Raw genomic sequence first — 12530 nt, 5'->3', positions numbered from 1 at the left:
TCGGCACAGAGGGTGTGGCTGGAAAACCTGGGCTCACTCGCTTGTCACGTGCTGGCCTCTGGGGTCGGGAGACTGGGCTTCCAGCCCCAGCTCAGCCATTTTCTCTGTCCCCAGTGGTTCCCCCTTCCTGAGCCTCGGTCTCCTCACCTGTGTAATGGAGCTACTTGGGTGCCCATTTCACAGGGTCTCAATGCTGTAAGGGAACACGGATGCTTCGGGCCCGTAAGAGAAATGCTGGTGAAGTGAATCCTGAGGACCCCAAGGCCCCGGGGCTGGTGGAAGCAGAAATGAACCCATGTGCCACAAAGACTGGGATGTAAACTCCAAGTGCTGTCTGGGTATCTGAGGAGCAGCCCGTCCTCCAGGCTCCCAGGTGAGACGCTCCCAGGGGTGCTGTCGGTGCGAAGGAGCATCACAGCCCCGAGCACAGAAGCCCGTCCCCAGAGAGTCCCAGGACAGCACAGTCCCCATCCACGCGGGCATAGGTTTCTTTGGCTTTATTATTACAAACACATCATGGCTCTGCCACATCTGGGAAATCCTGGGCTCTGTGCGCTCTACCTACCCTCTCTCATCTACTGGCCAACAGAAGCGTCCAAGCCATGTGTAGACTGGAGCCACGTCTGACAGAGCATGCAACTCATAGCTTATAGTGACACCATTTCTCCAGCAGGAAGCGCTAGCACAGACAGAGCCAGGACGCCCCAAGATGCTGGGTTGCTTGATGCATGTTTTGGAAGCTCCACAAACTTCGGTTCCCTTTTCTGGAGCAGTGGTCATAGGCAGGAGGTTCCATGTTTGGGACAGGTCCTTTCTGAAAGCGAATGTCAGGCAGTGACTTCCAGGTCTCTCCATGCAGTGGGTTCACAGCCATGTTTAGAGAGAACAGAAATGAAAAGTACATCTTCTCTCCTTCCTCCCCCAACCCGCCCAAGGCTCAGACCTCACTCTGGCGAGGCCCATGTACATTGAAGTGTGCTATTGGGTTTCGAAAACATTCAGTCTCTTTGGCAAACGGGGAGAAACTGGCCGGGAGCTGCAGAAGCACACTCCCCCCGTGGCGCTTCGCACTAGTGCTTCATCCTCTCCAACAGCCGCTGGTACACTGGGGCTGAAAGACAGAGGTTGGAAAGGTGAGAAGGACGCACACTTCCCCACGTCGGTCTGGGACCTGTCGGGGTCATGAGCGTGGGGCCCACGGGGTCTCTTTCTGCCACTCTCCCCCACACCCAGCAGTCCCCTGCGGTTTGTGAAACCTCCTGGCTCAGTGAGGTTCTGAACTGGCATTTCCCACACTGCCAGCTGGGAACCACGTCCTCACCATGGCTCCTGCCAGGCCCCTGTGCACTATGTCCAGGCTCCTGAAGCCAAACATTTATATCGGCCCTGAAAGGCTGGTACGAACTTATCATCTCCATCTTATAGAGGAGGAGATGGAGTGTTCTGCGCCTGGCCCCAAGGACCGGGCTGGCTTTATCGCATCCTTTATCTCTATACAGCAGATGGTAGGGATGGCCTGCTTGGGGTAAGGCCCAGACAGGTCTGTGGGGACCTCGGACTCGGCCCGCACTTACCTAGCTTCACAGAGCTCTGGGCAGCCTGAAAGAGAACACAAGGTGTCAGGAGTTTGAGTGACAGGTGTGCCTGCACCTGCTCGTGGCAGTGGTTTTGCTCACTGCCACCCCTCCTTGGAACAAATGCTGGGGATGAGGAAGAGGAAGGAGGATGTGGGACTGCCGGTCCCCCGGGAGCCCCTCAGTTCACCTCCACAGCTCTAAGTGACTAGCAAACCCATACCAAGTGGAGCCTGAGGTGAACATTCCCAGGACACCCCAAAGCCATGCTTCCACTAAGACCCCACCCTAGAGCTTGGGGGGCTGGGATTGCACAGGGAAATTGGAGCTCAGGGCTGAGAACCTTCCTGAGGGGCACTAAGGACACCCCTCTGTCCAAAAGGAGAGTGACACATTCCAGCAGCAGGCCTCTGCATTAAGGGCTACCTCCTGCAGACCCTCGTATTTGGAATGCAAGCCTTCTGTCTGGTGCTCCATATTCCCAAGGGGCTCCACCTGCCCCGAAATAGCGGAGCCACCTGGGTGGGGCTCCAGGCCCTGGGCCTGGGATGTCAGGCAGGTGAGGGAAGAAGCAGGAAGAGCAGCAGAGAGAGTCAAAGGTCTTGAGGCGGGAGGAGCTGAGGAAAGGGGTGAAGGCTCCATGCACAGAGCTGGCCCTGTGTCCAGAACCCACACCACAGCCCAGGGAGCCCCCGCAGCACCCTTGAGGGGCCACATCACGGTAAACAGGCCCAGGCCACCACCAGGCAGATTCAGGATGGGTGGCCTTCCTTGGAGAGATGGATTCTGAGGCTGCCTCTGTTCTCACCAGCAGCAGCTTCCCCACGGACAGGGCCTCTGTTTGAAGCCCTGAGAAGCCGGGACTGCCTGTGTTCCTGACCCTGAACTCCACACAGGCCAGGGCTAAGGACGCCTAATGGGAGAGGGAAGAAGTTTCCAGAGAGCCCTGAGGAAGCAGCCGAGGAAGACAGAGAATCCGGAGAGCCCCTCCGTGGCCCCACGCAGAAAGACAGGGGCCCAACCAAGGCTGCTCAGGCCAGGGCCAAACCTAGCAGGCATCTTACCCTGGAAAACGCTGCTGCCTGTCTGAAAATTTCAAGTGCAGAGTCTGCCAGTTCATCCCCTCGTTCCTGAGGTCTGTTGGCTGGAGATGAAAGAAAAAGCAGCTTTGCTGAGAGAGACACTATTAGCATGCCATTCCTAATACCAGCGATTTTCAACTGGTGTGCCACAAGAATTTTTAAGACATGCAGTACCTGACTATTTAGTCAGGGACACTGACTTCTTTTCCCTTAAACTGTCAAATTAAAAAAAATGACAACAGCCAACACAACGTTAGCTGTGCAATGTGAATGAATCAAAATTATACCTATTCTTTTGGCTAGGTTGACAAAGAACACATTTTTGGTGTGCTGCAGAACTTTAGTAATTCATTTATATGTGCCGTGACATGAGACAGGTTGAAAGTCGCTGCCTAACGGCCATGACCGAGGGGCACCGTTGGGCTTTCTGGCCCACATTTGCCACTGGATGTTCCCCTTACAACTTCCATAACGCAGGGCAGAATCCGGCCTGTGGGGGGAGAGCACCCAGGAAAAACAACGCACGAGCGAGGGGGGGCGGTGCTGCCAGAGCCACCTTCACCGAGTCTGCGCATGACAACCGACGGGGCTGTGTCTGAGTGGGCTGGGCCAGCCAGGCCATGCAAAGGACAGATCTGGCCTCACGCACCTCGTTGTGATGGCTTTGAAAGGACAGTTCCTCATTCACTTTCCCTCAGCCACCAAGGTGCCCTCCACGGAGGCGGGTTTGTGTGCCCCACCTTATTCTTATCTTTGCTTAGAAGAGCTTTTTTTTTTAAACCAAAGAAACCACAAATACTCTTTAATATAAAAAGCTCCTCTCAAGAGCATTAGAGTTCCTATTACCAATTGGTAAGACTCGGGTACAGGAATCCGGTTCCTTGTGAGACAGTTGAGTAACAGGATAAATGATGTTGAGGCTTGAGTGCCTCTGATGCTTCTGACTCCAAACCTTCAGAGCAGGTTGCAGACCGAGGGCCCTCCTGTGTGTGGCTGAATAGGGGCTCCACCACACGGATTCCCTGGCCAGACATAGTCATTCATGTAGATCTGGTTCTGTTTTACTTGCCATGTTTTAGAACAGCTTTTCTACTGCCCACCAAATGCTAGAGAAATGCAGCTGCGCACTGAGGGGGAGGCGGCCACGCCGGGGCCTTACCTGGAGGCTGCAGGACACTGGAGATGGCATAGACCACGCCGTTGGTGGCCATGATGTCGGCTTCCACAACGGGCTCTTTATTGACATACACGACATTGTTTTTCTGGGAGAAAGAAGGCAACAGTCGTTGAACGGAAAGCATGCTCACCCCAGTCGTTCGGCCAGTGTGGACTCAGCGCGTCTGGACAGCGGACCCTGGGCTAAGTGTCGGGGGTGCCCTGGTGACAGCAGGAGTCCCTGCCTGCTGCAACCCTCCGGTCTGCTCGACTCACCCCAGCCCCCCGTGTGGACCCAGAGTGTTGTGGTTCACAAGATGCTCCTCCGCGTTCCTCACTTCGCCTCACAGCAGCGTATGGGGATGAGGCACGGAGCACTGCCTCACTTCACAGAAGAGGACACTGAGGCTCCAGAGGGATCCGGGGCCTTCTTTAAACTAAGCCACTTGGATGGATGGGGACAGAGCCAGGCCTCCAGCTCTGGGTTAAGGACTCGTTGAGCTTTGGCTCGATGCCCTGGTTGGGACTTTCTCACAGGATGCGCACCGGGGAAATCTATCTAGGCTTCCCTAGACAACCCACATATCAGACCCACGGCAGGGAGGGGGGACCGGAGCCTGTGACCGACAGGACCTGACAGGCAAATCTAAGAGCTGGGAGAGTCTCGGGTGGCCCTTCCTGCCTCCCTACACACTTTCCTGTGCTCTGGAGAGAAGCCAATGAGCAGAGGGATGGCTGAAGGGCGGGGGAGAGCCAGGCACAGAGGCTGAGCCAGCCGTACAATGGAAGAGCGGTCCCTCCGCAGGGGGCCAGTGGCCATGGCTGGGGCAGCCAGGGAGGCCTCAGGCAGCTCCAAAGTGGAATGTATCTCCTCGTGCAGAGCAAGGGCAGGCTCACGGAGAAGCATTTTCGGATGGTCTGGCTCATGGCACAATTCAGTGAGCCCTGGACTTGGGTGAAGTGAGAAGGGGAATGGGGATTTACCTCTCAAGACAGATAAGTCATTGCCCATCATCTCCTTAAGGGAAGGGAGATCCAATAGCCTCTCCTAGATGCTCACCAGAGCCTTTATTTCCCTGCAAATCTGGAAGTTCTTATTCTTGTCTAACTACAGTCTCACTTGATTTCCCTGAAGATCCTTTTCTATTTTCTTTCTTTCTTTTTTTAACAAAATGCACTCAGAGATTCAAGGTATGTCTTAAAGACCGTGTGTGTGTCTACTGCTGTACTGGGGAAGAGAGGGGCCCTGAAACCCTGGTGGCAGGCCATAGCCAGCCTTTTAATCCACAGGCACACTCACTGAGCTGATTTCTAGCTTGTCGCCTTGGAGAGACTTCAGTCGCACCAAGGCCCCGACGCCTCCGCTAACCAGGATTTCATCACCAACGTGGTATTTCAGGATGTTGGCAAGCTCCTTGGCATTGCCTGCAGGTTTGTGGGAAAGAAAGCAGAGTTAATAGCAAGGTTGATCATTGGCGTGGCCAAGGAGGGCCCATAGGAGAAGATATAAAAGGTCACCCCCGAATTGGAGAACTTGCCTGGCTAATACTCACTGAGCACTGCTGTGTGCTCAGCCCTCTGCCCCACCACTCCACTGGGACCAGGCGAACAAGGCATATGTCCATGGCCATGAACCTCCCCTGCAGCCGGCGGGCTGCTGAGTTGTGGTGCTGAGAAGGAGTTAACCCATACCCCTCTGTGAGTGTGACTCATGCTTCCGTGAGCTAAAATATTTGTTTGGGAAGCCAGGGACCTTCCAGCACTGGCATCTGGGACATTTCATCATCAGCATGGCTCCTGATAGTTATAACAGTAGTGAAATATTTACACATTCTGCTCTCAAACGCATATTCAGAGACTGGCTATTTCCTGAAGGGAGAACTTGAAAGAGTCGACAGCTGCAATCTGGAGGAGCTATGGAGCCGATGAGGTCAGGGCCGAGGGGGCATTCCTGCCCTGGGTCCCCCGCCTCACGCCCCAGCATTCCTTCCACCCACGTCACCTCCCCGCCGACTGGAAAGCATCAGATGGCTCATCAAGGTGCACAGGCATTTCCCAAATTAAGTGTGGGAGGCAGTTCTTCAAGCCGCCAGCTGCTCTCTCATCTCTATCGAGGCTACCCCCTGATCCTCACATAACCAGCCAAACGAGTGAATTTCCCCAGGGCTGTTTCCAGCATCTTGGAACTGAGAAGGCAGGAAGTTTTAAAGCATTCTGGAGAGTTCACTTGGTTACCCACACATCCACGTCAGTGCTGGGGGAGGGAGCCACCAGGTACCAAGCGATTTCCAACACAGAGCCTGCGTCTGGCCAGAGCTCCCCGCCCCCAGAAACACTGCCAGCCACAGGGGGGTGTCTGCTATGCGGCTGGCCCTCCATGCCCAGGAGTGCTGGGGTCCCATCCCACCAATGGGCCCGCAGGAGGGCACGTTTGGGAAGCTCGGCCCCCACCCCCCTCTGCTCCCACGCAGCCGAAAATGAAACGGAAGCCGAGCAGGCTCAGGCCACCTGGGGAATATTTCGTCCCTGCTGGACAGAGAGAAGGTGGAAAGTTTATGTTCAGCATGAACTTCTTCCCTATTCTCAGGAACACATGTCAGCATTAGGGACATAGGCATTCATTCAGCAATAAAGAAAATTAAACAGGACACAAATTCAGCTCACAGCTGCCTGCAACCTGAACCTTCTATTCTGTTCCAGAGCAGGAAGGGAGGTGTAGACTACGGCCCCAGGGTTTGGCCAAGGTCCTTCCTCCTCCTCCTCCTTCTTAGGCCCACCTTCTGTGGTGGGTGGAAGTGTCTCTCATGAGCATATGCCAGAACTTAGCGCCACAACCCCATCCCACCTTCCCCTCTACCCCAGCTGTTACTGATGGAGGATACATGCTCAGCACTGTGGGGAACACCTCATTTAATCCTCAACGCACTGAGCCATGTACTCTTACCATCCCCATTTTTCTAATGGGAAAACCGAGGCTCAGAGAGGTTAAGCAACCTGCTAGAGGCCACTCAGCTAGCAAATGCCAGAGCCAGGATTTGAACTGGCATTCGTATCATCTGGGAGCTCGAGCTCTTGACCACTCGATTTCTGCTCAAACATTCTCAACCTCATTTCTCAGGGTCGTGACCAGCTTCTCCGTACAGCTTTTATCCCGGGATAAAACATGCGATGCAGGTAGATGGCTTCCACTCACAGGCCCTGAGTGGAAGCCATGCGGCGGTGACTGGCTGGTTGTTATCCACTGGGAAGTCCTCTCTGCTCTTCTCTGCCCTGTTTGGTGCCAGGAAGGCTGATGTTGAGAAACGTGTCTTCCAGGCTCCCTCATTCACCTCCTGCAACCAGCCGACATGCGGCCTGGCAGGCAGTGCGCGTGTGGGAACGGATCGGGGCTGAGGCACAAGGTGACCAGAACTCGGAGGGCAGCTGTTTGTGGCGCTGCCCACTGTCCTGTGCCCCTGGTCCCGCTCTCCCTGGTTCCACCCACCACCCTGCCCCAGGCCTGGGGCGGCAAAGGCTTCTCAGGGTTCTTAATCCCTGGGTGCTGTCACACTTTGCTGGATCCTTAATCCTACCCACACCTCTGCCAATAGTCTCACTGTTACTCATCTTTTGGCCAAACCCTTTGTGCTGGGCCAGCTCTTTCCTGGGGGACCCTGACTGACACAGGGACTTCAGAAAAGCTGCAACATGGACTCAAGCTGGTCTTTACCCAAAAGTTTGTTCCGTTCTCCCGGTGGCATGGCTTGGAAAGCTTCATCTGTGGGGGCGAAGACTGTGTAGACCCCGTCCCGGTTCAGCGTCTCTGTCAGCCCTGCAGTCTGGATGGCGGCCACCAGCATGCTGCGGGCACACGCACAGAAAATGTCACCTGCCTCGGGGGCCGTGTCTTTCCCTCATACGTCTCCCCATTGCGGGCAGCTGGGACCCAGAGCACTGGGACTCCCCCTCCCCCCTATGCACAAAGAGGGACAACTAATTCCAGTCTGTATCTTCTCTCCTAAATGCTAAGCTCAGTTAAACGGCCAGAAGCCAGAGGCCAGAGGTGGAAAAAGGAAGGAAGGGGCAGCAGCATGGCTGACCCGGAGCCTGGCCGAGCCCCTGGGCCCCGGGTGGGCCCCCCGGGCTGTCGCACAGGTGGCCGACCTCAGTAACAGGAGACCCTCAGTGTCTCAGCACCGAGTGGTGAGCGAGGAGGTCAGAAATGGAGAACTCGGGCCAGGAGACCGACACAGACAGCCCGAGAAGGCACGGCAGGAAGTCCTCAAGTGCGACCGGTGGACACTACGCAGAGGGGGCTCATGGGCACTCGAAACTGGGAGCTCCTGGCTCGCCCAGGACGGTAAATCGAGGGCGCGAGGCTTTCCTTGCACTCAAATGAAAAAATGCAGCCTCTCCCCTCCCCCATGTGGGTGAGGGCCCCACTCCCAGAAGTAACCTGTTTTCTCAGCTGCGGCTTTCAAGGGCCTCTTTCCCACAAGCCTGGAAGGTAACATCAGTGTGTGTCACTAGTGTTCCCTGATGCCCAGGGGGAGGGGGGACCCTGACATATAGCCAACACCCAGCACGACCCCCTGGCAGAAGCCATGCGCTGGGATGGGGCTGGTTACCTGAAGCGATTGTCCCCCTTCAGGACATCCATGACGGTCCCCATTGGAGGGGTCAGCATGCGGTCCATGGTGAACAGGGTCCCGTACCTTCCCCTCTTGTCGTGGGCGGCGATGCAGCTGTTCTCAATGCACAGGCTCTGGGTGGAGCAAGTGAGGAGGGCAGGTTACCCCCCCCCCGAGAAGTGGTCCCCTGCTCTGTGCTGATGGGGTCACCCGCAAACGCCAGTGAATACACACTGGGATGGGTTTTCATGACTAGGATAAAATAATGTGTTTTCTCCGGGAAAGAAAAACATAAAAATGTGTTCCTTAATTCAGAAAGAGGGCCACAGAGGCCCCGATAAAGTCCCACAGAGGCCTGCAATAAGACTATCATGTGACACATGAGGTCCACTGACAATGGCCAAATAAATAGGCCAAGTCTATCGATTTATGTATTTATCAGGTGTCAACACTATTTGGTCACATGGTGCAGGCTGGTCTGGAGCAAGAGCCGCGGTGTGTTGTACTTGCTGCCTGATGTTCCCGGGTAACTGCTGGGTTGGAAGGGAGAGGGGAGACAGGAAAAGGGAGAAGAGAACCTTTGGACCAAGGAGGGCGGTGCTTCAGTCCAGAGGGCTTCTCTTCGCCCAGGCCGAGGAGGATGCAGACCTTCATCCCTGCGCCCTGAGTTCCTCACTCTGAGTTCCCAGCGGACGGCTGCCCGCCCAGCAGGCCTGGCCAAGGGTGCGGGTTATTCCTGAAGGCCTCCACAAAAAGGGATTCTAATCCTTCTGCAAAAGCTTATTTGACCCTTTGATATCAGATATCTTTTGCAGAAACTCTTTCCTTCCTTATTTTTTTACACTAACACAGCTCTCCTGTTTCTTGGAGCTGAGAGGAGTGTGATCGAGGGCCCTGAACTTACATTACGATAAACGAAAACTCGCAGCTTTTTGCCGCCCAGAGTGTCCAGGGTCTGTCCGTGGTACAGATACTTGGAGGCCAGCTGGCTTTTAACCATGTGGTTCAGAAGCAAGTTCTTCGTGCGAGCGTCAATGCGAGGGGTTCCATCTGCAAGAGAAGGTGCGGTCAGGTGCAGGCACACGCCCCGCAAGGAAGAGCAGAGACGAGTGCGGCCTAAAGCCGGGCTCTCCCTGACTTTGGAGACGGAGATCAAGAGATCAAACGAGGCTGCAATACTCCTTAACATCTGGCAGCTTCTGCAGATTAGAACACAAGAAGGTCCAGAGAATCGAGGCAGTTTGGAGTTTTACCCTGAGAGGGAGCAGAAGGCATGGATGCAGCTGGCCCCTGTCTCCACTGTCCCTGTGATCACGACTCAGCTGCATCCCCCCTCTGACTGCCTAACTATCACCCTCACCGTTGCCCTTGCAAATAAAGAGGCAGGGGAGTGCTCTGCTCCCCCAGCGGATGCAGACTCTTCAGTTCTGAGGGCGAGAGCCCCAAATGCATTCTCTGCTCTGCCAAAGAAAACAGCAGCGGCTCTAAAGTTTCTGGTGAAGTTACATCTGCTCTCAGTTGAGCTGGGTGGGAGTGCTAATGTTCTGCCAGGCGCTATAAATCAGGGAGGTGACAGCGGCGGGGCAGCTGCCCCCAGTGACGCACCCACAGGGGCGCCTTCCCCACATCACCTTTGAAGACGGAATTCAGGGGGGCCAGGAGAGTCAACTGCTCATTTCCAGAAAGATGGGAGCTGAGGCCTGCTTGTTTGAAAAGGTTGATTGTGGTGGAGACCTCGGACTCTGCAGCCAACTCAAACAGCGTCTTGGCTACAAGGAAGGAGACAGTGGGTTCAAAAGTTAAAAGTGCTGTTTTCGTTTGTCATCCGTGCACCCCAGAGCATGACATACATCAGCAGGAATGTCACCTCATGAGTCTACAACGCCTCCAAACACTGCGGCATTGGGGCACTGCGGGCTCGTCCGGCAGGGGGCGGTCACCCAGGAAACCTCCCTGGTCGGGGCACTGTCGAATGCCAGGGACAAAGGCACCCTGTCTGTGTCATGGCTTCTTCTGAAGTGCAGAGAAGACCAGTGACCACACCCATGGAAAGAGTTTTCTCCTGGTTTGGTTTTTCTTTTGAGAATCTGGCACTCATAGAACGTGGACCTTCCTGGAATTTCAGAATGGGGCTGGGATGCTGAATGAAACCCAAGCTACAGTCCATTCGGTCATTTCTCCCAGGGCCAGTGACCCTGGGATGCTTGTGCACTCTTGAGGAAGCAATGGCCCTGCACGGCCAGCTACAGCGGGCAGACCTTCTGAGAGGCTTCTGTGATCGCATCGCTCCCTCCCCCGATGCCTCTGATGGCTCTCCACTGGCCACCCCCCCCCTCCGCCCCGCCCTGCAGCTCAGGATTCTCCGCACTCTGGCTACAGCCCCCCCACATGCCCAGCCTTCTCTTCCCAGGGGCTGCAAGCTGGGTGCAGGCGGGAAGTCAGCCCCAAAGATCCCTGAATTCCCCCGGCTCTGCCACCATGGATGGCAGAGGGGACAGTGGGCCTGGTAGGACCAAGGCACCCTGAGCCTGGCTTACCCGAGTCTGGGATGAGCAGCTCGTCGATGAAGTGGATCACCCCGTTGGTGGCCAGGACGTCTTTATTGGAGATGATGGGCTTCCCGTTGACGGTGAGCATGTCGCCGCTGCAGCCCACCTCCAGCGTGGTGCCCTGCAGCGTCTCCAGGGACAGCCCTGCGATGATGGCTTCCGCACACATGGCCGACTTCAGGATGTGGTTCTTCAGCAGGTCTGGGGGCCAAAGCACACAGGAGGGTCAGCAGGGCCTGCCCCTGGCTCTGAGGAGTCTGTCCCCTGCAGCGCTAACCTTCCAGCGAGGCTGCAGCACCTCGTGGCCCAGATTCTCCTCTCCTCCTGCCTGCTGCCCCTGTAAAACCAGCCGGGGCTCTGTGGTCAGGCTGCCTGAATTCGAGTCCCAGCTCAGCCACTTACCGACTGTAGGACCTGAGGCAAGTCACTTGGCCTTTTAGAGCCAGATGGAGGTCAGCAGAGTGTTCGTCTCCTGAGGCTGGGGCGAGGATGAAGCTGGGTGTGAGGCACCCAGTGGGACAGAGTAAAAGCTGGCACCTGTTTGTGATTAGCCTGTTCATACCTGAACTTCAGGGGTAAGGGGACACTCAAAGGAGTTTACCCTGGGACTTCTTATCTACGGACATTAACAAAGATGTGAAATGTGGTACGGAAAGATGGGAACCAGTAAATGAGGTTACGAGTTACTTGTACATTTATTAGCTTTTGTACATTTTATCCAAAGGTCTGGTAGTTAGTTGCCAGGCTGCCTTAGGGGTCGGGAATGGGCACCAGCAGGGCCTGGTCTTTGCCACCCCACTCACCCGGACCATGGATCATAAGTATAATCATCCAAGTGCTGCTTTGGGGACCAATTAGGGGCTGGGGGCCCTGAGGAAGCTACAGGGTACAGACGAGGGGGATGCGTGCCGGCCCCGGCCCAGCAGAGCAGGCTCTGGGACTGCCACTCACCACTGTCACCAAAACCCCTGTCTTATTCTCGCAGCAGAGGCGAGTTTCTGTGTGTCCTGCCTGTGGGAACGAAAACCTCTATGGTCAGGGGGGAGGTCGGAGGCCCTGCAGGGCCCTTGGGCGCCTGCAGAAGTGCGGGAGACTTGAAAGCCGGCAGTGACCCAATTCAGCCAGCGGGGAAAAGAGAGGACAGCTAGGTCTCTGTGAGAATGAGGCCCTGGGGATTTAGCTTCCGGAGGATGGAAACTGAAAGCAGGGCCGGGGTAGGGGACCTGCCGGGGCCACTGGCGGGGTGAGCTGGGCCAGGGCTGGAAGCCAGGCTTCCGACGAGGCACACGGGCCCAGGGCTGCGTCTCGCCTGTCTGCCAGCCCATGAGGAACCACAGGACACTGTGGGATGAACTCATGTCCCCTGCCTTCCAGCTGCCAGCCCAGGCCCCACAGATGACTCTGGCTTTGAGCAAATGGGTCACTGAGCAAGAAAAGGCAGATGTGCATAAAGGATAAATTAGGGGTGGGTTTTTATTTTCACTTTGTAATACGGTTCACTTAGCGGTGGTGAAAGCTTTTGTTCTGGGTGTTGTCTGTGTGGCTTGTGCCCAACGGCAT

At 55.8% G+C, this 12530-nt stretch overlaps 1 protein-coding gene across 1 annotated transcript in view; it reads right to left on the bottom strand.

Annotated features, from left to right (window-relative positions):
* Nucleotides 1-482: 482 nt before the first annotated feature.
* TGFBI (transforming growth factor beta induced) overlaps nt 483-12530 on the bottom strand; it is a 32917-nt gene continuing 20869 nt past the window's right edge. The window contains exons 8-17 of the mRNA XM_037138393.2: nt 10959-11171; nt 10053-10190; nt 9326-9471; nt 8419-8555; nt 7521-7651; nt 5112-5236; nt 3816-3918; nt 2639-2718; nt 1575-1599; nt 483-1111 (exon numbers count right to left, since the gene is read on the bottom strand). Of these exons, the coding sequence (XP_036994288.1) occupies nt 1071-1111; nt 1575-1599; nt 2639-2718; nt 3816-3918; nt 5112-5236; nt 7521-7651; nt 8419-8555; nt 9326-9471; nt 10053-10190; nt 10959-11171 (1139 nt within the window). The 3' untranslated portion in view covers nt 483-1070. The remainder of the gene's footprint in view (nt 1112-1574; nt 1600-2638; nt 2719-3815; nt 3919-5111; nt 5237-7520; nt 7652-8418; nt 8556-9325; nt 9472-10052; nt 10191-10958; nt 11172-12530) is intronic.

The sequence above is a fragment of the Artibeus jamaicensis genome, unplaced genomic scaffold (genome assembly GCF_021234435.1).
Source record: "Artibeus jamaicensis isolate MK-2021 breed Jamaican fruit bat unplaced genomic scaffold, CSHL_Jam_final contig_786, whole genome shotgun sequence".
Classification (NCBI taxonomy): domain Eukaryota; kingdom Metazoa; phylum Chordata; class Mammalia; order Chiroptera; family Phyllostomidae; genus Artibeus; species Artibeus jamaicensis.
The sequence above is the reverse complement of the archived record's forward strand: the minus strand, read 5'-3'. Positions and strand labels throughout refer to the sequence as shown.